The sequence below is a fragment of the Ovis aries genome, chromosome 21 (genome assembly GCF_016772045.2).
Source record: "Ovis aries strain OAR_USU_Benz2616 breed Rambouillet chromosome 21, ARS-UI_Ramb_v3.0, whole genome shotgun sequence".
In the NCBI taxonomy this organism is placed as follows: Eukaryota; Metazoa; Chordata; class Mammalia; order Artiodactyla; family Bovidae; genus Ovis; species Ovis aries.
This window is the reverse complement of record NC_056074.1, coordinates 25053689-25076380: the sequence shown is the minus strand read 5'-3', so window position 1 is coordinate 25076380 and position 22692 is coordinate 25053689. Positions and strand designations below refer to the sequence as shown.

General features: G+C 39.3%; 2 protein-coding genes across 3 annotated transcripts; both read left to right on the top strand.

The window, feature by feature from the left end:
- The first annotated feature begins 10343 nt into the window (after positions 1-10343).
- Positions 10344-11276, top strand: LOC114110026 (olfactory receptor 8B8-like). The gene has a single exon (XM_042237643.1). It carries the CDS (start codon positions 10344-10346, stop codon positions 11274-11276), a length of 933 nt encoding a protein of 310 aa, XP_042093577.1.
- Positions 11277-16491: 5215 nt separating this feature from the next.
- On the top strand, positions 16492-20381 carry LOC101113374 (olfactory receptor 8B3-like). 2 transcript variants are annotated; one of them, XM_042237710.1, is made up of 2 exons: positions 16492-16505; positions 19448-20381. In XM_042237710.1, the coding sequence occupies exons 1-2, from the start codon at positions 16492-16494 to the stop codon at positions 20379-20381; spliced, it is 948 nt and encodes a 315-aa protein (XP_042093644.1). The 2 variants fall into 2 exon arrangements, with proteins under 2 accessions (XP_042093644.1, XP_027815169.1); XM_027959368.2 differs by lacking the exon at positions 16492-16505 and adding an exon at positions 18997-19008 and having other exon boundaries at positions 19443-20381.
- Positions 20382-22692: the final 2311 nt, after the last annotated feature.

Sequence of the window (22692 nt, the reverse complement as noted above, 5' to 3'; positions counted from 1 at the left end):
AATTCTCTCAGCTTTTGCTTGTCTGTAAAGCTTTTGATTTCTCCTTCGTATTTGAATGAGATCCTTCCTGGGTACAGTAATCTGGGCTGTAGGTTATTGTCTTTCATCACTTTAAGTATGTCTTGCCATTCCCTCCTGGCCTGAAGAGTTTCTATTGAAAGATCAGCTGTTATCCTTATGGGAATCCCCTTGTGTGTTATTTGTTGTTTTTCCCTTGCTGCTTTTAATATTTGTTCTTTGTGTTTGATCTTTGTTAATTTGATTAATATGTGTCTTGGGGTGTTTCATCTTGGGTTTATCCTATTTGGAACTCTCTGTGTTTCTTGGACTTGGGTGATCATTTCCTTCCCCATTTTAGGGAAGTTTTCAACTATTATCTCCTCAAGGATTTTCTCATGATCTTTCTTTCTGTCTTTTTCTTCTGGGACTCCTGTAATTTGAATGTTGGAGCGTTTCATATTGTCCTGGAGGTCTCTGAGATTGTCCTCATTTCTTTTAATTCATTTTTCTTGTTTCCTCTCTGATTCATTTATTTCTACCATTCTATCTTCTATTTCACTAATCCTATCTTCTGCCTCCATTATTCTACTATTTGTTGCCTCCAGAGTGTTTCTGATTTCATTTATTGCGTTATTCATTATATATTGACTCTTTTTTATTTCTTCTATGTCCTTGTTAAACCTTTCTTGCATCTTCTCAATCCTTGTCTCTAGGCTATTTATCTGTGATTCCATTTTGATTTCAAGATTTTGGATCATTTTCACTATCAATATTTGGAATTCCTTCTCAGGTAGATTCCCTACTTCTTCCTCTTTTGTTTGGTTTGGTGGGCAACTCTCCTGTTCCTTTACCTGCTGAGTATTCCTCTGTCTCTTCATCTTGGTTATATTGCTGCGTTTGGGGTGGCCTTTTTATATTCTGGCAATTTGTGGAGTTCTCTTTATTATGGAGCTTCCTCACTTTGGTTGGGGTTCTATCAGTGGCTTGTCAAGGTTTCCTGGTTAGGGAGGCTTGTGTTGGAGTTTTGGTGGGTGGAGCTGGGTTTCTTCTCTCTGGAGTGCAGTGGAGTGACCCGTAATGGGTTATGAGACATCAAAGGTTTTGGGATAATTTTGAGCTGCCTGTATATTGAAGCTCAGGGGAGTATTCCTGTGTTGCTGGAGAATTTGCATGGTATGTCTTGTTTTGGAACTTGCTGGCCCTTGGGTGGAGCTTGATTTCGGTGTAGGTATGAAGGCATTTGATGAGCTCCTATTGCTTAATGTTCCCTGAATTCAAGAGTTCTCTAATGTTTTCAGGCTTTGGATTTAAGCCTCCTGCTTCTGGTTTTCAGTTTTATTTTTACAGTAGCCTCTAGACTTCTCCATCTATACAGCACCGATGATAAAACATCTAGGTTAAAGATGAAAAGTTTCTCCACCTTGAGGGACACTCAGAGAGGTTCACTGAGTTACAAGGAGAAGAGAAGATGGAGGGGGTAGTTAGAGGTAACTGGAATGAGATGCGGTGAGATCAAAAGAGGAGAGAGCAAGCTAGCCAGTAGTCACTTCCTTATGTGCGCTCTATAGTCTGGACCGCTCAGGGGTATTTACAGAGTTATACGGGGAAGAGGAGAGGGAGGAAGTAGACAGAGGTGACCAGGAGGATAAGAGAGAGGAATGAGTAGGAGAGAGACAAATCCTGCCAGTAACCAGTTCCTTAGGTGTTCTCCACCGTCTGGAACACCCAGAGATTCACAGAGTTGGATAGAGAAGAGATGGGGGAGAAAAGAGACAGAGGCCACCTGGTGGAGAAAAAGGAGAGTCCAGAGGAGGAGAGAGTGGTCAAGCCAGTAATCTCGCTCTCAGGTAAATTTGGGTAGTGAAGTTTGGGTTTTTAAATGTACAAAATTGACAACAAAAACCTGAGAGCAAAGATTAAAAATCTAGAGTAGAGGTTGGATTTTCAAAGATACAATATTAAAGAAAAGCAGAAGGAAAAAGGAAGAAAGAAAAAAAAAAGAATGATTAAAAACAAACAAACAAACAAAAAAAACCCACCAACAACCATCCAAAGACTATATATGGTGTTTGCCTTAAAAAAAAAAACGTATTTTTTTAAAAAATAGTAATAATAGGTTATAGAAATAAAAATTAGAAGAGAAATAGAAGACTTAACAGTTAAAAAAAAGTTAGAAAAAAAAGAAAAAAGAAAAAAAAAAAGGAATGATTTTAAAAATAGTAAAAATATGTCTGCCCCTTCTCTGGTGTTATGGGCCGTGTGGGATCACTTCCAAGGTGGTTCCCTCTGTTTAACTTCTGTTTGCTGGTTTTTTAGGCTCACTAGTTCAGTCGTGCTGTGGGGAGGGGGATGCTGCAAACAAATAGCACTGTCGTGTGCACACAGTATCTCAGCCCCGCTTGACCTGTCCTTTCTCGCAGCGCACAAACCGCTCTGGCTCTACGATGCTCAGCCGGGAACCATCTGGGGCCGGCCCTAGGCTGCGTGCACTTCCCCGGTCCAAGCCGCTCAGGTTTGGCACTCAGGCAGCCCTCAGAGGCACAAATGCGGCTGGGACTGCACTTTGTGCCCTTCCGAGGTCCGAGTAGCTCAGGAGTTTGGCGAGCACAATCGCTGCGGCTTGTCACCTTTTCTGCCGCTGCTGCTCAGCTTTCTGGGTGGACCGCTGGCGCCCCCCGTGAGGCAGATTGTGACTGTCCAGCACCCCCAGAAGTCTTAGCAAAGGAGCCTGCTTGCAGTTAGGTACGTAAAGTCTCTCCGGGTCTGCAACTGCCCCTTTCCAATCCTTACGGCTCTGGCTGCCTGTCCCCGGCGGGGGATGGTCTGCAGCCGGCTTTTTCCGCTCCGTCCTTTGTTCTGTGCTCGGTCCTGGCGGTGTCTTATTTTCGAGCTTTTCGCGTGGTAGCTATCCCACAGTCTGGTTTGCTAGCCCAAGTTAGATCGTTCTGGTTGCGCGTGGGGCGTTCCTGCCCAATTCTTACAAAGCACTGCAGCCAGCGCCTCCTGCGCGTCCCTGCCCTGCCCCCACTTCCCAATGGCGGATGCAGGCGTCTGTGCTGCTTTTCCACTGGGGGAGTTACTGTTGGGCTTGTAATCTGTTGGTTTTAATTATTTATCTATTTTTCCTTCCTGTTATGTTGCCCTCTGTGTTTCCAAGGCTCGCCACAGACTCGGCAGGGAGAGTGTTTCCTGGTGTTTGGAAACCTCTCTTCTTAAAATTCCCTTCCCGGGACGGGCTTCCCTTCCCGGGATGGAGCTCCCTCCCCACCTCCTTTGTCTCCTTTTTCGTCTTTTATATTTTTTGCTACCTGTTTTTGAAGACAATGGTCTGCTTTTCTGGTTGCCTGATGTCCTCTGCCAGCCTACAGAAGTTGTTTTGTGGAGTTTGCTCGGCATTGAAATGTTCTTTTGAGGAATTTGTGAGGGAGAAAGTGGTCTTCCCGTCCTATTCCTCCACCATCTTTCCCTCCTCCTCTGTCTGTTAGTTTTTTGGATGTTGTGATTGTTAAATCCTGTCTTAGTTTTAAAAGACCACTCATCCCCTCTCTTGATTCCAATATTAATACAATTCATTTGAACTTTACAAGTTCTACTTACGTGAAATAGTTGATCTTGGCTGCAGGTTTCTGCTTTTTTCCCTTTCTTTTACTTACTCTTCATTTTGAAAAACTTGTTTTCTTTGATGAAAAAAAAAGTGTATATAAACAGGTATAAATAATATCAGTGTTATTTAGAAATCTGTGGACATCACAGAGGTGTGTCCACTAAGTTATATGTTCTATCATAATTTGAGGTGGTCGCAAGAGTGGCTGAAACCCAGTTACTAATCTTTCATGAACATCAAAATGCAAATGAAATGTGCTTCATTTACAGAAAAAGTTTCCTTGAAAGTAATTTGTCTTTGACTAATTGGAAAAGATTAATGAAATATTTTAAATAATATTTGTTATAATAAAGAGTGGTGACATTTGTAAAGAGATAACTTAGCAGAGAGCTGAACACATTTTAGTTAGAAATAAGTACAGTGTCTGTCTATTTGGACTTCTTTTAAAAGAGGGAAATCAAGTCAGGGTATTTTGCTTGCACAGCATAGTTATTCTTAGTTGGTTTTGCTTTTTTAATGTACGTGGATGGAGCCAAAAAGTAACAAGGGAAACCTGAGATTTTCACAACTGAGAGTCCATCAGGCAAACTACAGAATGTGACTAAACTTATGTAATAAACAGAGCTGAAAGCTCTCATTTTCTAGGGTTTTTTTTTCCACCTTTTATTATTATTATTTTTTTACTTTACAATATTGTATTGGTTTTGCCACACATCAGCATGAATCCGCCATGGGTGTACACGTGTTCCCAATCCCGAACCCCCTCCCACCCCCCCTCCCCGACACCATCCCTCCAGGTCATCCCAGTACACCAGCCCCAAGCATCCTGCACCCTGCATCGAACCTAGACTGGCGATTCATTTCTTATTTCTCCAAAGAAGACATACACATGGCTAACAAACACATGAAAAGATGCTCAACATCACTCATTATCAGAGAAGTGCAAATCAAAACCACAATGAAGTACCATTTCACACAGTCAGAATAGCTGTGATCCAAAAGTCTACAAGCAATAAATGCTGGAGAGGGTATGGAGAAAAGGGAACCCTCTTACACTGTTGGTGGGGATGCAAACTAGTACAGCCACTATGGAGAACAGCGTGGAGATTCCTTAAAAAACTGGAAATAGAACTGCCTTATGACTCAGCAATCCCACTGCTGAGCATACACACCAAGGAAACCAGAATTGAAAGAGACACATCGTTCTCTAGTTATAACAAAGATGGTCCTCTGAATCACAGACCAGAAAGTTCCTAAATTACATCCTGAAAAATGGTAGAGATTAACTGAAATTAGTTAAAATGGTAGAGCAGAAATAAAGTCACAGATGTAGAGAACAAACTTATGGGTACTAAGAAGGGAAGAGGCTTCCTTGGTGGTTCAGATAGGTAAGGAATCATCCTATAACATGGAGGACCTGGGTTTGATCCCTGGGTCAGAAAGATCCCCTGGTGAAGGGAGTGGCTACCCACTCCAGTATTCTTGCCTGGAGAATTCCCGTGGACATAGGAGCCTGGTGGGCTATAGTTTATGGGGTTGCAGAGAGTCCCTTGGACGAAAAGGACATGCAACCACTCAATCCTAAAGGAAATTAACCCTGAATACTCATTGGACTTTGCCAACAAAGGTGCGTCTAGTCAGGGCTATGGTTTTCCAGTGGTCATATACGGATGTGAGAGTTGGACTGTGAAGAAACCTGAGCACTGAAGAATTGATGCTTTTGAACTGTGGTGTTGGAGAAGACTCTTGAGAGTCCCTTGGGCTGCAAGGAGATCCAACCAGTCCATTCTAAAGGAGACCAGTCCTGGGTGTTCTTTGGAAGGAATGATGCTAAAGCTGAAACTCCAGTACTTTGGCCACCTCATGCGAAGAGTTGACTCATTGGAAAAGACTCTGATGCTGGGAGGGATTGGGGGCAGGAGGAAAAGGGGATGACCGAGGATGAGATGGCTGGATGGCATCACTGACTGGATGGACGTGAGTTGAGTGACCTCCGGGAGTTGGTGATGGATAGGGAGGCCTGGCATTCTGCAGTTCATGGGGTCACAAAGTGTTGGACACGACTGAGTGACTGAACTGCACTGAACTCATTGGAAGGACTGATGCAGAAGCTAAAGCTTCAATACTTTGGCCACCTGATGCAAAGAATGAGCTCATTGGAAAAGACCTGATGTTGGGAAAGATTTGAGGGCATGACAAGGGGATGACAGAGGATGAGATGGTTGGATGGCATCATCGACTCAATGGATATGAGTTTGAGCAAACTCTGGGAGATAGTGAAGTATAGAGAATCCTGGCGTACTGTAGTCCATGGGGTCGCAAAGTGTCAGACAAGCCTGGGAAACTGAGCAACATAAAAAAAAAAGAAGAGGTGGGATGAATTAGGACATTGGGACTGACATATAAACACTACTATGTATAGTATAGATAACTGATGAGAACCTCTTGTATAGCACAAAAACCTCTTTTCAGTTCTCTGTAGTGACCTAAATTGGAAGCAAATTAAAAAATAAAAATAAAAAAGAGTGGTTATAGCAATATCCAATTTAAATATACTTCAAGTCCTTTTACATGTGATTTCAAATTTTCTGCTAGCCGAATTACAAAGATAAAAGAGAAAGATGTGACATTAATTACAATAATGTTTCCTGTAACTCAATAGAGCCAAAATATTATCACTTCATCATGCAACCAATATAAAAATTGTTATTTTTACCTTGTCTTGTACTAAGCCTTCAAAGTGTTGTCAGAACAGCCCAGATCAATGTGATACTAAATTTTAACAATTAAGAGCACTTGATCTCTGTTTAGACTTCATTAAATTTACAATTGAAGAGATAGAATCCCATACTTAAGTTGTTCCAAACATGTATTTGGGCTATCGCTAGTTGTGGCATGTGGGGGTTACTCTCAAGTTGTGGCTCACAAACTCAGTAATTGCCTCACTTGGACTCTAGAGCATGGACTTCAGTTGTTATGGCCCAAGGGCTCAGTAGTTGTGGTGAATGGACTTAGTTGTACCAGGACATGTGGAATCTTCCTATATCAAGAATTGTACCTGTGTCTCCTGCATTTGCAGGTGGATTCTTTACTACTGGACCACCAGGGAAGTCCAACGGCCATACATTTTCTGTCATTTAAAAATAAAATATCTTATTTAGTAAATCTTTCATACCTTTGCAGTTTTATTGAGAAAAAATTGACTGTATACATTTAGTGAAAGTGAAAGTTGCTCAGTCATGTCCAACTCTTCACAACCCCACGGTCTATACAGCCCATGGAATTCTTCAGGCCAGAATGCTAGACTGGGTAGCCTTTCCTTTCACCAGGGGATCTTCCCAACCCAGGGATCAAACTCAGGTCTCCCGTATTGCAGGTGGATTCTTTACCAGATGAGCCACAAGGGAAGCCCAAGCATACTGGAGTGGGTAGCTTATCACTTCTCCAGCAGATCTTGTTGACCCAGGAACTGAACTGGGATCTCCTGCATTGCAGGCAGATTCTTTACTAACTGAGCTATCAGGGAAGCCCAGTTTTAGGGAATGTGGTTCAATATGGTGACACAGGAAGATCCTGAGCTCACCTCCCTCCGTGAATGCAGTGATTCTACAGCTATATATGAAAGAATCACCTCTGAAAGAGACCTGAAAACTTGCTGAGCACTTTCTTCACCTTGTAAAGTGAGAAAAAGGCCACACTGAGGTAGATAGAACAGGCTGAGATACAGTCTCACTATAAACTCTACCTTGGTGTAGAAACCAAAAATGGTGAGGGTATTCATGAACCTGAGTTTTTTGCACTGTTCAAGTTCTGATATAGAAGAAAATTGTTATTTCAGAACCGTTTAAATTATAAGAAAGCTTTCACCTGAAGACCCATTGTTCTTTTACTCCTTAATAAGAGTTATTTTCTAGACTGTGTAGAGAATTGATGGATTAGAAAATCTCAGAGGGAACATTTTTCCTATAAGTGAGTCATTAATAGGTCAGTTAATTGGTATTCCCTGGTAGTCCAGCTGGTAAAGAATCCACCTACAGTGCAGGGGACCCTGGTTCCAGTTAGGTCAAGAGATCCCCTGGAAAAGGGATAAGCTACCCACTCCAGTGTTCTTGGGCTTCCATGGTTTATCAGAAGATAAAGAATCTATCTGCAATGAGGACACATGGGTTCGATCCCTGGGTTGGGAAAATCTCCCGGAGGAGGGCATGGCAACCCTCTCCCATATTCTTGCCTGGAGAATCCCCATGGACATAGGAGCATGGCAGGTTACAGTCCATGGGATCACAAAGAGCTGGACAAGACTGAGCGAGTAAGCACAGCGCCAGCACTGATTTGCTACGACTCATTTCTGGATGAGTCTGGCTAACGGTTTGTCAGTTTTATTTATACTCTCAAAGAACCAGCTTTTGGCTTTGTTGATTTTTGCTATGGTCTCTTTTGTTTCTTTTGCGTTTATTTCTGCCCTAATTTTTAAGATTTCTTTCCTTCTACTAACCCTGGGCTTCTTCATTTCTTCCTTTTCTAGTTGCTTTAAGTGTGGAGTTAGGTTATTTGACTTTTTTCTTGTTTCTTGAGGTATGCTTGTATTGCTATGAACCTTCCCCTTAGCACTGCTTTTATAGTGTCCCACAGGTTTTGGGTTGTTGTGTTTTCATTTTCATTTGTTTGCATGCATATTTTGATTTGTTTTTTGATTTCTTCTGTGATTTGTTGGTTATTCAGCAGCGTGTTGTTCAGCTTCCATATGTTGGAATGTTGAATAGTTTTTTTTTTTTTTTCCTGTAATTGAGATCTAATCTTACTGCATTGTGGTCAGAAAAGATGCTTAGAATGATCTCAGTTTTTTTGAATTTACCGAGGCTAGATTTATGGCCTAGGATGTCATCTATCCTGGAGAAGTTTCTGTGTGCGCTTGAGACAAAGGTGAAATTCGTTATTTTGGGGTGAAATGTCCTATAGATATCAATTAGGTCTAACTGGTCTATTGTATCACTTAAAGTTTGTGTTTCCTTGTTAACTTTCTGTTTAGTTGATCTATCCAAAGGTGTGAGTGGGTTATTAAAGTCTCCCACTATTATTGTGTTATTGTTAATTTCCCCTTTCATACTTGTTAGCATTTGTCTTACATATTGCGGTGGTCCTATGTTGAGTGCATATATATTTATAATTGTTATATCTTCTTCTTGGATTGATCCTTTGATCATTATGTAGTGGTCTTCTTTGTCTCTTTTCACAGCCTTTGTTTTAAAGTCTATTTTATCTGATATGAATATTGCTACTCCTGCTTTCTTTTGGTCTCTGTTGGTCTGGTATATCTTTTTCCATGAACTGGGTGAAAGACTCTCTTAACAAGTTTCTGAATCTTACATATTCTGTACATAAATTGTTTTTGAATCAGCTGCTTTTGTAGGAAAAAAGAGACGAGGGCTTCCTCTTTATTTCTGTAATCAAAATGAACAGAAAATGGGAGATTTGGCTTTTCTTTGGTGAATGGACAACCCTTAAGTGAAAGGAAAACTTGAGTAAACTATTGAATCTCTAAGGGACAAAGGACAGATTAAGGTGCAGGATGCAAAGGCAATCCCCCCAGGTCCCTATTATACATAGAGTGTTTCCCTGGGGAAGAGACTGAACAAATTTCTGCCACATTTATAAGTGAGTGCATTATAGCATTATACTCACACTAAATCTGTGACTTACCAAGGGGCAAAAATAATAAGAAGAATGTTTATTTTTCTCTGCTGCTTGAGTGGACTGAAAGTCATAAACAGAAATTATGATCTATATTTTTAAAAGATGTTGAAGTCAAATCAGAAAATATATGTGAGCTGCATTCTCTTAAGAATCAAAGGAACCAAAGCTTCAGAACCTGAAATTGCCCTACTAAGACCAGAGGGTAAAACCAATGATAAGAAAGCCCTGGGGTTTTCTGGAGAAAGGAAGGTGAGTTTCTGAATTCCATTTACTCATGTCCTTCTTGTTTGAAATGGAAGTTCAAAGATCTAAGATACCACAGCTTATTTCCAATTTAGCACCTTGAGACTCACATAAAACTTAGAAAAATGTCTATTTAAGACATGGATCAGTGAATGCTCAGACGCTAGGGGTCTAAAAGGGTGCCTTAGATCAGTCAGTAAGTTCCCTCTCCATGGACGGAAGTCTCACTCATCTACAGTTACAGCTTTTACTCTGTAATGTGGGGTGAAGAGTTAACCTCTCATAGACTCTAGCCATTTAGTTTTAGTTAAGAAGCAATTTTCTTTGTTCTCACCCCACCAGGTCTAATCTGCTTTAAAAAGGCTGGCACCTAATTGCTACAGACTCTGCCTATAGTCTTACTGGTGAGGGGAGACTCCAAGTGAAAGGAGAAATGTTGAGATGCGGGAAGAATGAGTCAATCCTCATCTAAACCTCTCCTTTATCAACTCTTTGTTTTTTCCCCAAGCAGTCAAGTCTGCCCAGGGCAGTGGTTTCTTTCTTCTGTAGGCTAAGTTTTGATACTTTTTCTTACTTATTTTATAAAGACCCAAAAAAGTGAAATTCCCTGTCACTTAGTTTCAGGATGATGGTAATACAATCCATGAGAGAGTAGGTAAGACAATTCCATGAGTCCAGGCTGGGTTACTCTCAGATATCCCCAGCCCAAACACCACACTTGTGAGAGGAGATACTGTGTGAAAATTGAGTCATTGTTCTCTATGTAACCTTTTTCTTCTGTGCTCACAGATCACCTTAGAGAATGGCTCCTGGAAATGGCTCTTTTGTGACAAAATTCATTCTGTTGGGATTAACCAACCAGCCAGATCTCCAGCTCCCTCTATTCCTCCTGTTCCTAGGAGTGTACATGGTCACTGTGCTGGGAAATTTGGGATTGATAATCCTAATTGCACTGAATTCACACCTACACACCCCCATGTACCTTTTCCTTTTTAACTTGTCTCTCATAGACCTCTGTTATTCTTCTGTATTTACACCCAAGATGCTGATTAACTTCTTATCAAAGAAGAATATTATTTCTTACATGGGGTGCATGACACAGCTCTACTTCTTCTGTTTTTTTATCATTTCTGAATGCTATGTGCTGACATCAATGGCCTATGACCGCTATGTGGCCATCTGTAAGCCACTCTTATATAATGTTGCCATGTCCCCTAAAGTGTGCTCTAGCCTTATGCTTTGCTCCTACTTGATGGCATTTTCTGGTGCCATGGCTCACACTGGATGCATGCTGAGACTGACCTTCTGTGATGCAAACACCATCAATCATTATTTCTGTGACATCCTCCCTCTGCTTGAGCTCTCCTGCACAAGTACCTACGTCAGTGAGCTGGAAGTGTTCATCGTAGGAGGCATCAATATCATTGTGCCCAGTCTCACCATCTTTGTCTCTTATGGTCTCATCCTCACCAACATCCTCCACATCAGCTCCACAGAGGGCAGGGCCAAAGCCTTCAACACCTGCAGTTCGCACATCATTGCTGTTTCTCTCTTCTTTGGATCAGGGGCATTCATGTATCTCAAACCACCTTCTGCTGTGTCTATGGATGAGGGGAAAATCTCTTCTGTCTTTTACACCAATATGGTTCCTATGATTAACCCATTAATCTATAGCTTGAGGAACAAAGATGTTAAACTTGCTCTGAGAAGAACTCTGAGTAGGAGACAGTTTTAATTAGAACTGTCTGTGTGCACAAGTAACTTGTACCATGAGATGTTGAGTTTTTAATTTAATGGCAACCCACTCCAGTATTCTTGCCTGGAGAATCCCAGGTACAGAGGAGCCGGGTGGGCTTCCGTCTACAGGGTCGCACAGAGTTGGATACCACTGATGCGACTTATTCTTACCATATTTTTTATTACCTTTTTTTAACCTAGTATCTTAAAGAAATTTAAGTCCTGTTTGAATAATTTATTTCCATTTATATATATATTTTTTAGTGTTTTCAAAATACATATTGTCTCTTTTTCTTGCATAGTAATAACATTAAATAGTGAATATATTATCTTTTTTCATTATCATTTTGAAATTATTTTTCCACTGGGAAAAGAAGAATGACTTCCAAATAATGAATTACATAACATTAGACTGAAACATACCACATGGGTTATTTTTAATCTATCAACTTGCAATAAGAAGGATAAATAAGATACTCAGTTTCTACTCTTGAAGGTGAAGTTGCTCAGTTGTGTCCGACTCTTAGCGACTCCATGGACTGCAGCCTCCCAGGCTCCTCCGTCCATAGGATTTTCCAGGCAAGAGTACTGGAGTGGGGTGCTATTGTTTTTACACTTATCTTTCCATATTTCACTTGGCAATAATATACCTCCTTGAGATACCAGAGATTGATGGTTCTAAGAGTATCAGGATAATCCCTTTCCCATATGTAAACCTTTAGTGGTAAGCTTCTTTTAGCAAAGAGCTTTATTTTTCACCTTTGTAAGTGACAGAGAAGGCAATGGCAACCCACTTCTGTACTCTTGTCTGGAAAATCCCATGGATGGAGGAGCCTGGTAGGCTGCAGTACAAGGGGTCGCTGAGAGTCAGGGATGAAAGTCGGGGACTTTGACCTTTCACTTTCCACTTTCATGCATTGGAGAAGGAAATGGCAACCCAATCCAGTGTTCTTGCCTGGAGAATCCCAGGGGCTGCGGAGCCTAGTGGGCAGCCATCTACGTGGTCACAGAGTCCGACACAACTGAAGCGATTTAGCAGCAGCAGCAAGTAAAACTGACACATAACCAGTCATCAAAATACATGTTTTGTTTGGGTGGGAAAGTGAAGCCAAGAGTGGATAATGATTTACTTAATTAAAGTCACACAGCTTTGGAAAGAAAAATTGTAGACTAAATTCTTATCATTTTGACTTCAAGTCAAGTAAATTATTCTTCAGTATAGTCTATACACTCTTGATTATGTTATTCTATTTGAGTAGAAAAACTTTACCCATGGACTCACTCCTTGCACAGGACCCTAGATACTATTGAGATCACAGAATTTCTCTACATAAGATGAAAGCTTAAGTTATTTATGATTTAAAATGTTAAACTAACAGGACTAGATGACTTTTGAACAAATAGATTATTTCTGGTTTTGTTGGCTTCTGTGTGCTACATTCATATGGAGTTTTAGGTACAGAAACATCAAATTGCAGCTGGAAGAATAACGACAATGTGAAAGAAATATTTGGAGAATAAAGCAAATTGTGACATGAATGTTGTATTATTTTTTGAAAGCAAAAATGCGCTACTTAAAAAAAATCCTCAATATGCTGTATCAGTGACATCGTAATCATTTTCTAAGATATGTTGAATAATGTTCATTAGTTAACACGTCATAGGAGAAGGCAATGGCAACACGCTCCAGTACTCTTGCCTGGAAAATCCCATGGATGGAGGAGCCTGGTGACTGCAGTCCATGGGGTCGCTAAGAGTCAGACACGACTGACCGACTTCACTTTCACTTTTCACTTTCATGCATTGGAGAAGGAAATGGCAATCCACTCCAGTATTCTTGCCTGGAGAATCTCAGGGACGGGGGAGCCTGGCCGGCTGCAGTCTATGGGGTCGCACAGAGTGGGACATGACTGAAGAGACTTAGCAGCAGCAGCAGCAACACGTCATAATCTCCAGTCAGTATTTATGTATTTTGAAATTTGACAAAGCTGATTTTTGACTTGTTTTTGTTTGAGATGTTCAGCATAACTTAAACCTTGGCTGATATTTTTAGGTGACCACTCATATTTCATCTCCCGTTTGCAATATGAACATGATGGATTTTTCCTTAACAAGTTCTATTTACATAACATTGTTAATCTTGGTTAGAATTTTTTGTTGTTGTTGTTTAAACTCATGTATTTTTTTTTGAATGGAAAGAAATGCATCTAAACAAGTGAAATTAACTGGGTCATTTAGAAACCTATAGAATAGAGCTGCATGTTCTCTATTATATATTTTATAACAATTTGAGTATCCCTAGGAGTAGATTAAGCCTGGCACTAATCTTTCATTTCATGACCCTCAAAATTAGAATGAAATCTGTTTATTTACATAAAAGAACTACTCTTTAAAATGAGTAATTTATATCTTTGGTTAATTTGAAGAAAAATATAAGTAACTTAAAATACAATTTGTAATAATTACCTGTATTAACATTGTAAAGGAGGCAACTTTGCTGATTGTTCAGCAAATTAATCAGTTAGCAATGGAATTGTTTCAGTTAGCAATGGAACTGTGCATCTCTGTGTTTGGACTTCTTTTGAGTGGAGGGGGTATCAAGCCAGAGTATTTTAAATGTTCAGTTCAGTTGCTCAGTTGTGTCTGACTCTTTGCGACCCCATGGGCTGCAGCACTCCAGGCTTCCCTGTCCATCACCAACTCCTGGAGCATGTTCAAACTCATGTGCATTGATTTGGTGATGCCATCCAGCCCTCATATCCTCTGTCGTCCCCTTCTGCTCCTGCCTCAGTCTTTCCCAGCATTAGCATCCTTTCTGATGACTCCATTCTTCGCATCAGGTGGCCAAAGTATTGGAGCTTCAGCTTCAACATCAGTCCTCCCAATGAATATAAGACTGAGTTCCTTTAGGACTGACTGGTTTTATCTCTTTGTAGTTCTTCCTTTCTTGAGTTATGTGACTGGCACTGACAGGTTTTGAGGGAAGTTACGGTTCTGCTGAAGGTGTTCAATCTTAGAGTCAACCTTGTAAGTTCTTGGTTTCTCCTGTGCCAATCAACCAGGACAGAACTTATTCTAAATTGGTGTGAAATTGGATTCTTTTCCAAAATGTTGCATCATGAATATATATTTTCTTTCCTAATTTAGCTAACTAGTGATTTCAAATATTATACAATATATTGGGAAGATTCTAAACAAGACATAGAGAACTAAGAAGATGTTTCAAAGAAGCTTACATTTAAAATCTCACATGGCATGATTTTAATTTTCATTCATCAGAAATTCAGTGCCATCTTGCATACAGGGTTATTGTTACCATCTTTCTAAATTCCATATATATGCGTTAGTATACTGTATTGGTGTTTTTCTTTCTGGCTTACTTCACTCTATAATAGGCTCATGATTTGGGAGAATGGCATTGAAACATGTATAATATCATATATGAAATGAATCACCAGTCCAGCTTTGATGCATAATACTGGATGCTTGAGGCTGGTGCACTGAGATGACCCAGAGGGATGGTATGAGGAGGGGGAAGGGAGGAGGAAGGGGGGTTCAGGATGGGGAACACGTGTATACCTGTGGCAGATACATGTTGATGTAAGGCAAAACCAATACAATATTGTAAAGTAATTAACCTCCAATTAAAATAAATAAATTTATATTAAAAAATGTTAGCCATATGTTTCAAGGATCTTAATCTGATTTTTGAAATTTTTCTTAAGAGCCTTCTTTTGGGGAATTAGCTAAAGCAATTTTTAAAATTAATTAAGATCTTATCCAAGTCAAAATTTCCCACCAATGGGAGCTGGCTACTTAGATTATCTTGAAAACATTTTAAAATATTTCCAAGACATTTCCAAATGATAAAATCCCCGTTCTCTGACAAGGACCTACTCAGAGACAAATAACATTCTTTCTTAATTCACAGGGAAAGTTATCAGAGGTTGATTTTCCACTCTTTGTTAGTTTTGATTCAGAAGAATATTGTTTTAGGACAGGTGATATTTGTAAAGAAAAGAAGATCTTTAGACCCAATGTTCTTTTTCTTCATCTATCATTTATTATATAGACTGGAGAATTCCACGACTGAGCAACTGAACTGAACTAAACTGAACTGAATGAATCTCATAGGAAAGATATTTTTCCTGTAAGTGGTTCATTGATAGGATAGTTGATACCCTAAATAGAGTGAACCCCAGATTACTGCACTTCTTTTCAAATAATGCATGTACTGTTATACTGCAGGATTTGTTAAGATGCATTTCTGCATACGATTTTTCATTCTTTCATTTGTTCAGAAATTTCTGGCTATGGAATTTTTTGAGGAAATGAAAGGGCACTCAAATATGGCCACTTGGTTCTGAAGAGGACATGAAAACTGAGCACTGATCACATGGATTGGCAGGTCTTTCTGCTTCATTATCTTTACTTAGTGTCTCAGAAGCACAGTCCGCTTAGTCAGCTCTTACTACATCATAACTCCCACTGGAATCTTTATTGTGTATAATCAAACTTTCTTTGAGATGGAGAGTCAGGACTAGTACAAGTATTTCCCTGAAGAGAGTCTAATGTCTCTTATTTAAAATTAATATTATAAGCATTTGTGAAGTTTCCTGGGGGTATTTCTAGCCTCTGTTCATATAATTAGTAATTTTTTCTTTACATTGGATTCTCTTTCAAATTGCTATATCATGTGTCATATTTTCTCTTACCTAATTTAGTTGACTAGTCGATTTAAATATTATACAATATATTAGAGAGATTCTAAACAAGAAGTAGGGAGCTATGAAAAATTTCAGAAAACCCCCAAATTTTAAATGCCATACTCTTAATTTTCATCATTAGAAATTCATTTCCTATTAGTCTTTTCCATCTCTCTCTTTAGACTTGTTATGAAAAAAAGGAATCACTTAATTTTGGTAGCACAAGTGACTGTTTTGTGTGTGGGGAACTATGGTTTTTGAGAGTTTGATGCTTTCCTACTAATAAGAGAAGCCTCTTATATTGTCAACGACAATCTTTCCCCTCTTTCCACTAAATGTAAGCAATTTGTGTATAAATATAGACTTATAAATGTTTATTTTTCACATACAAACACACACATATATAAATTAAAATAAATAAGTTTATATTAAAAAATAAAATAGATCGAACTCCCCAAAGCAATTGCATTGTCTCAGAAAAGTAAACATTCTCTCATTTCCTTTAATATGGTTTTGAGAAGGTTAAATTTTGTACAATAGTTAATTTGTGCAAAAGACTTCATAAATCAAATTGGTCTTTTTATGGCTTCTCATCAAAGATAACTCTGATTCAATTTCTTATTTAGTTTTAACCAATATTTAATCATAATTTTGAGAAGTATATTTTTATTACATTGCTTGAATTTTCAAGTGGGTAATGAAAAATCGTTGAAGATACTTGAACTAGAGAGAGAGAGAGCAATGATTTCAGACTTCGTTGTATATAGCTAAATAAGAGTGAGCTTAATGACAATGCTTATGGCTAAATAAGAGTGTATATGTTGGAAAATGCCAAAATAATCATTAGAAGCCATTGAAGTTCAGTATTATAGTAGTTCAGTTCAAACGTCAAAAGCCAGAAGTTGTGTGGTGGCTAAAGGACATGGGTGGAGGTCATTGTGGTTGTATATGTTGTGATTTGGTGTAAGAGAAATGTTGAATATGTTCTGATGGATCTTAGAGAAAAATAATATGATTTTCAGAAATATTTATTGAGTTTCTTCTATGTACTCTGCATTGTGTTAGATCTGGGAACCATATAGTAAACAAAAGAGAAGAAATGTTTTTCCTTATAGAATTTACAGTTTCTAGATGAACACAGGTATTCAAGTGGCAAAAAGTTCTAATGAGTGTTATGGTGGAGAACCTAGTGGAATTTATGAACATGGATAATGACAGCTGACATTTACTGACTATTTACCATATTTCAGGTACTTTCTTAACCAGTTCACTTAGGCTTTTTCCATTAAATCAACACAGAAGTCCAATGAAACAGAAACTGTCTCTATCACCGCTATTTTACAGGATGGAACAGAAAGAGAAGTCACTTGCCCAAAGAATTATAGTTTGTAAGTAGGAATTTAAGGTTCACAACACTGTCTCTAACTCCATAGCCCCTATTCTTTTCTGTGATGAGAATTTGATAATCTCAGTTATTGAAATATTATAGAAAATGATCCATTGGGAAAATGAGGTAGAAATTTCAAGTAAGTTTTTTAAAGGTATAAACTATAGAAGGAATATATTGTTGAGTTGCTAAGTTGTGTCCGACTCTTTGTGATACCATGGACTATAAACCACCAGGTTCCTCTGTTCATGGGATTTCCAGGTAAGAATACTGGAAGAGGTTGCCATTTCCTTCTCCAGGAGATCTTCCTGATCCAGGGATCAAACCTGTGTCTCTTGCATTGGCAGGCAGTTTCTTTCCCACTGAGCTACTGGGGAAGCCCCATAGAAGGCGTATACAACGTTGCAAATTATTTCAGAGATATTCTAGAGAGATAAGAACTGAAATGAGTTGCTGCAACACTTGAAAATTTTCAGATAAAGATATAAGGAAACCTGGAAATAGGAGCCTTACAGAAAATATGTACATTGGGGAAATGGGAGTAAAGAGAGAATGAAATAATTAAGTTCTTCCTTAGAGGTGAAAGTAATGAGGAGATGAGAATTTACTTCAGATACACTGCTGCTACTGCTAAGTCACTTCAGTCGTGTCCGACTCTGTGTGACCCCACAGACGGCAGCCCACCAGGCTCCCCCATCCCTGGGATTCTCCAGGCAAGAACACTGGACTGGGTTGCCATTTCCTTCTCTAATGCGGGAAGGTGAGAAGTGAAAGTGAAGTTGCTCAGTGGTGTCCGACTCAGCGACCCCATGGACTGCAGCCTACCAGGCTCCTCCGCCCATGGGATTTTCCAGGCAAGAGTACTGGAGTGGAGTGCCATTGCCTTCTCCATCAGATACACTGAGGGATGTACAATACCTAAAATGAAAAGGAGTAAAGTAGTGAGCCCCCAAGAAACAAAAGACAGGTCACAATCCAAGATATATAATTGCCTTATTCCCATGTATACATATAATCTACACCCTGGGGAAAAGACTGAACAAGCTTCTAGCCTATTTTTAACCAAATACATCACATCATTATACACACATTAAATCTTCTGTGTCTAATCAGGTAGCAAGTGTAATAATAAAAAGCCTTTTTTTTCCTCTGCTGCTTGAAAGGACTGAAAATAATTATCAGATATTATATTAGTTAAGAAAAATTTCCAAGGAATATGTCGATTTAAGTCAGGCTGTCTCCCTTAGAATCAAAGGAATTAAGCCTCAAGAATCTGAAAATGCATTTCCAGGATCAACTGGGTAGAGACCACTGGTAAGAGAGCCAGTCCTGAATTTTCTGAACTAAGGAGGGTAAGTTTCTGAATTCAATTTACTACATATAATCCTTGTTTTGAGACAAAAGTCCAGGGACCTAAATATGTCCATTCTTTCCCATTTTGTGTAGTTCTGAGACTCAAGTGAAGCTTGTGGGAAAATCTCTTCAGGGGATTGGTCAGAGAATATTCAGAGTCATTCAGGGGCTCAAAGAGTATATCAATCAAGAAGTCTCCTCTAAGTAGGTGGAACTCTCAGTCTTCTACTTTTGTAGCTTTTACTCTCTGGCAGGGGAAGTAACTTAACCGGATGAGGATTCTGGTGCCTTCATTTTGTATTAGAGTGTTCTTAGTTCCTACCAGTGAAGACTAATCTGCATTAGAAGCTAGCGCCAGCTTGCTAGGAACACTGCCTCCGATTTTCCTGGTGAGGGGAGAGTTCAGGTGAATGAGGAAACATCCTGGTCAACAGTTTTTCTCCCTTAGTTTTTCCAGCGTCATCATTGCCTGTGGTCTTCCCACTATAGGCTAAGTTTGTGATGTCTTTGCTATATTAGCTTATAAAAGCTCTGATAAAGTGAAAGTCCATTTCACTCTGTATCAGGATAATGGTAAAGGTAAATTCCACATGTCTAGGTAAGATCTAAGTTCATGCATTGCCAGTGTATACACTCCATTGTAGGGTGAAATATTATGGCAAGAACTGAGGTGTTTTCTCATGTTACTATTTTCTCCTAAGTCCACAGATTCCCTTAGAGAAGAATGGCTCCTGGAAATGACTCTTTTGTGACTGAATTCATTCTGTTGGGATTAACAGACCAACCAGATCTCCAACTCCCCCTGTTTCTCCTGTTTCTAGTAATGTATCTGGTCACTCTGATGGGGAATTTGGGATTGATAATTCTAATTGGGGTAAACTCACACCTACACACCCCCATGTACTTTTTCCTCTTTAACTTGTCCTTCATAGATCTCTGTTATTCTTCTGTGTTTACACCCAAAATGCTGATTAATTTCACATCAGAGAAGAATATTATTTCTTACTTGGGGTGCATGACTCAGCTTTACTTTTTCTGTTTTTTCTGTATTTCTGAAATCTATGTGCTGACGTCAATGGCCTATGATCGCTATGTGGCCATCTGCAACCCACTTTTGTATAATGTTGTTATGTCTCCTAAAGTGTGTTCCAGCCTTATGCTTGGTTCCTACTTGGTGGCATTTTCTTGTGCCATGGCTCACACTGGATGCATGCTGAGACTGACTTTCTGTGATGCAAACACCATCAACCATTATTTCTGTGACATCCTCCCTCTGTTCCAGCTCTCCTGCACAAATACCTATATCAACGAGCTAGAACTTTTCATTGTGGCAGGTATTAACATCATTGTACCTAATCTCACCATCATTGTCTCTTATGGCCTCATCCTCACCAACATCCTCCGCATACACTCCACACAGGGCAGGTCCAAAGCCTTCAATACCTGCAGTTCCCACATCATTGCTGTTTCTCTGTTCTTTGGATCATGTATATTTATGTATCTCAAACCATCTTCCGCTGGGTCTATGAATGAGAGAAAGATCTCTTCTCTCTTTTACACCAATGTGGTTGCCATGATGAATCCTTTAATCTACAGCTTGAGAAATAAAGATGTGAAAACTGCTCTGAGAAAAACTCTGAGTAGAAGACAAATTTAATTAGAAACTATCGCTCTGTGCAATTAGTCACAGAGCAGAAATTTTCTGTGTTTAAAATAATTTTATTGACAATCTTTTTTCTTTCTCACCATGTTGAAGAAAATTTGAATCTTTTCTTATTTTCAGTTTTTTGGAGAGTAGGTCTTCTATTTCCTCACTGTTTGCACAATTCCCTTTCCTCTTTTCCCACTTATTAATACTAGTAAGAAGAAAAGTATTATCTCTGTTTTTGTTTCTTTATCATTTTGAATGTTTTTCTGTCTGGAAATAGAAGACTGTTCTATAGATGATGGAAGCAGGGAACATTAGACTGACAATGTCATTGGAGATGTCTTATCTGCCTCTTGCCATTGGAAGCATGAATCAGACAATGTTTGATTTTCCTGTCTTTCTAGCCTTCACTTTATTTCTCCTTTAATTCCTGAGGTGGAAGATTCTATAATGATTGTTTAGTATATCCCATTTTGCATCTGTAAACACTTTACATTATGCTTCATTTAGAAGAGGGTTTTCTTACCTTTGCACACCCAGTTCTGTACATAATGGATTGTCAATATATATTTATTGCCTGTTTGGGAGAATAAAGTTTAATGTCATTATTGCCCTATGTGCAGTTATATATCTTTTCAATGAAAAAGTCTAGACCAAATTTAGCTTTCTGATTTTAAGTTCACTAATCTTAGTATGCAAAAGAATGCTCAAACTACCACACAATTGCACTTATCTCACGTGCTAGTAAAGTAATGCTCAAAATTCTCCAAGCCAGGCTTCAACAATTTGTGAACTGTGAACTCTCTGACGTTCAAGCTGGTTATAGAAAAAGCAGAGGAATGAGAGATCAAATTGCCAACATCTGCTGGATCAAGGAAAAAGCAAGTGAGTTCCAGAAAAACATCTATTTCTGCATTATTGACTATGCCAAAGCCTTTGACTGTTTGGATCACAATAAGCTGTGGAAAATTCTGAAAGAGATGGGAATACCAGACCACCTAACCTGCCTCTTGAGAAATCTGTATGCAGGTCAGGAAACAACAGTTAGAACTGGACATGGAACAACAGACTGGTTCCAAATAGGAAAGGGAGTACATCAAGGCTATATATTGTCACCTTGCTTATTTAACTTCTATGCAGAGTACATCATGAGAAACGCTGGACTGGAAGAAACACAAGCTGGAATCAAGATTGCCGGGAGAAATACCAATAACCTCAGATATGCAGATGACACCACCCTTATGGCAGAAAGTGAAGAGGAGCTAAAAAGCCTCTTGATGAAAGTGAAAGAGGAGAGTGAAAAAGTTGGCTTAAAGCTCAACATTCAGAAAACTAAGATCATGGCATCTGGTCCCATCACTTCATGGGAAATAGATGGGGAAACAGTGGAAACAGTGTCAGACTTTATTTTTTTGGGCTCCCAAATCACTGCAGATGGTGACTGCAGCCAGGAAATTAAAAGATGCTTACTCCTTGGAAGAAAAGTTATGACCAACCTAGATAGTATATTCAAAAGCAGAGACATTACTATGCTGACTAAGGTCCATCTAGTCAAGGCTATGGTTTTTCCTGTGGTCATGTATGGATGTGAGAGTTGGACTGTGAAGAAGGCTAAGTGCTGAAGAATTGATGCTTTTGAATTGTGGTGTTGGAGAAGACTCTTGAGAGTCCCTTGGACTGCAAGGAGATCCAACCAATCCATTCTGAAGGAGATCAACCGTGGGATTTCTTTGGAAGGAATGATGCTAAAGCTGAAACTCCAGTACTTTGGCCACCTCATGCAAAGAGTTGACTCATTGGAAAAGACGCTGATGCTGGGAGGGATTGGGGGCAGGAGGAGAAGGGGATGACCGAGGATGAGATGGCTGGATGGCATCATGGACTCGATGGACATGAGTCTGAGTGAACTCCGGGAGATGGTGATGAACAGGAAGGCCTGGCGTGCTGTGATTCATGGGGTCGCAAAGGGACAGGACTGAGTGACTGAACTGAATTGAATCTTAGTGTACTTCTGCCTCTAAATTATATCTAAATAAGCAGATAATAATTACACAATTTGGGAATGTTTGCAGGCATTGCAGAGGCCCATCTATTCCATTATATATTTTATCACTTTTTGAGGTGCCAAAATTGTGTTAAAAGTTGGTCAAAAATCTTTCACATGAGAAGCCTCAAAATAAAGATCGAATATTTCATTTTTAGAAACAATAAGCTTTCTTTAATATTAGGTTTCATTCTTTCAGATTATTTAAGGAAAAAGTAATTTTAAAATTGGCATACCATTGTAAACATTGTGTTTGGCAAAGTTTTAGAAGAAATA

Coding starts and splice junctions, on each gene's coding strand:
- LOC114110026 (XM_042237643.1), top strand. CDS start 10,344: ATGGCTCCTGGAAATGGCTCTTTTGTGACAAAATTCATTCTGTTGGGA.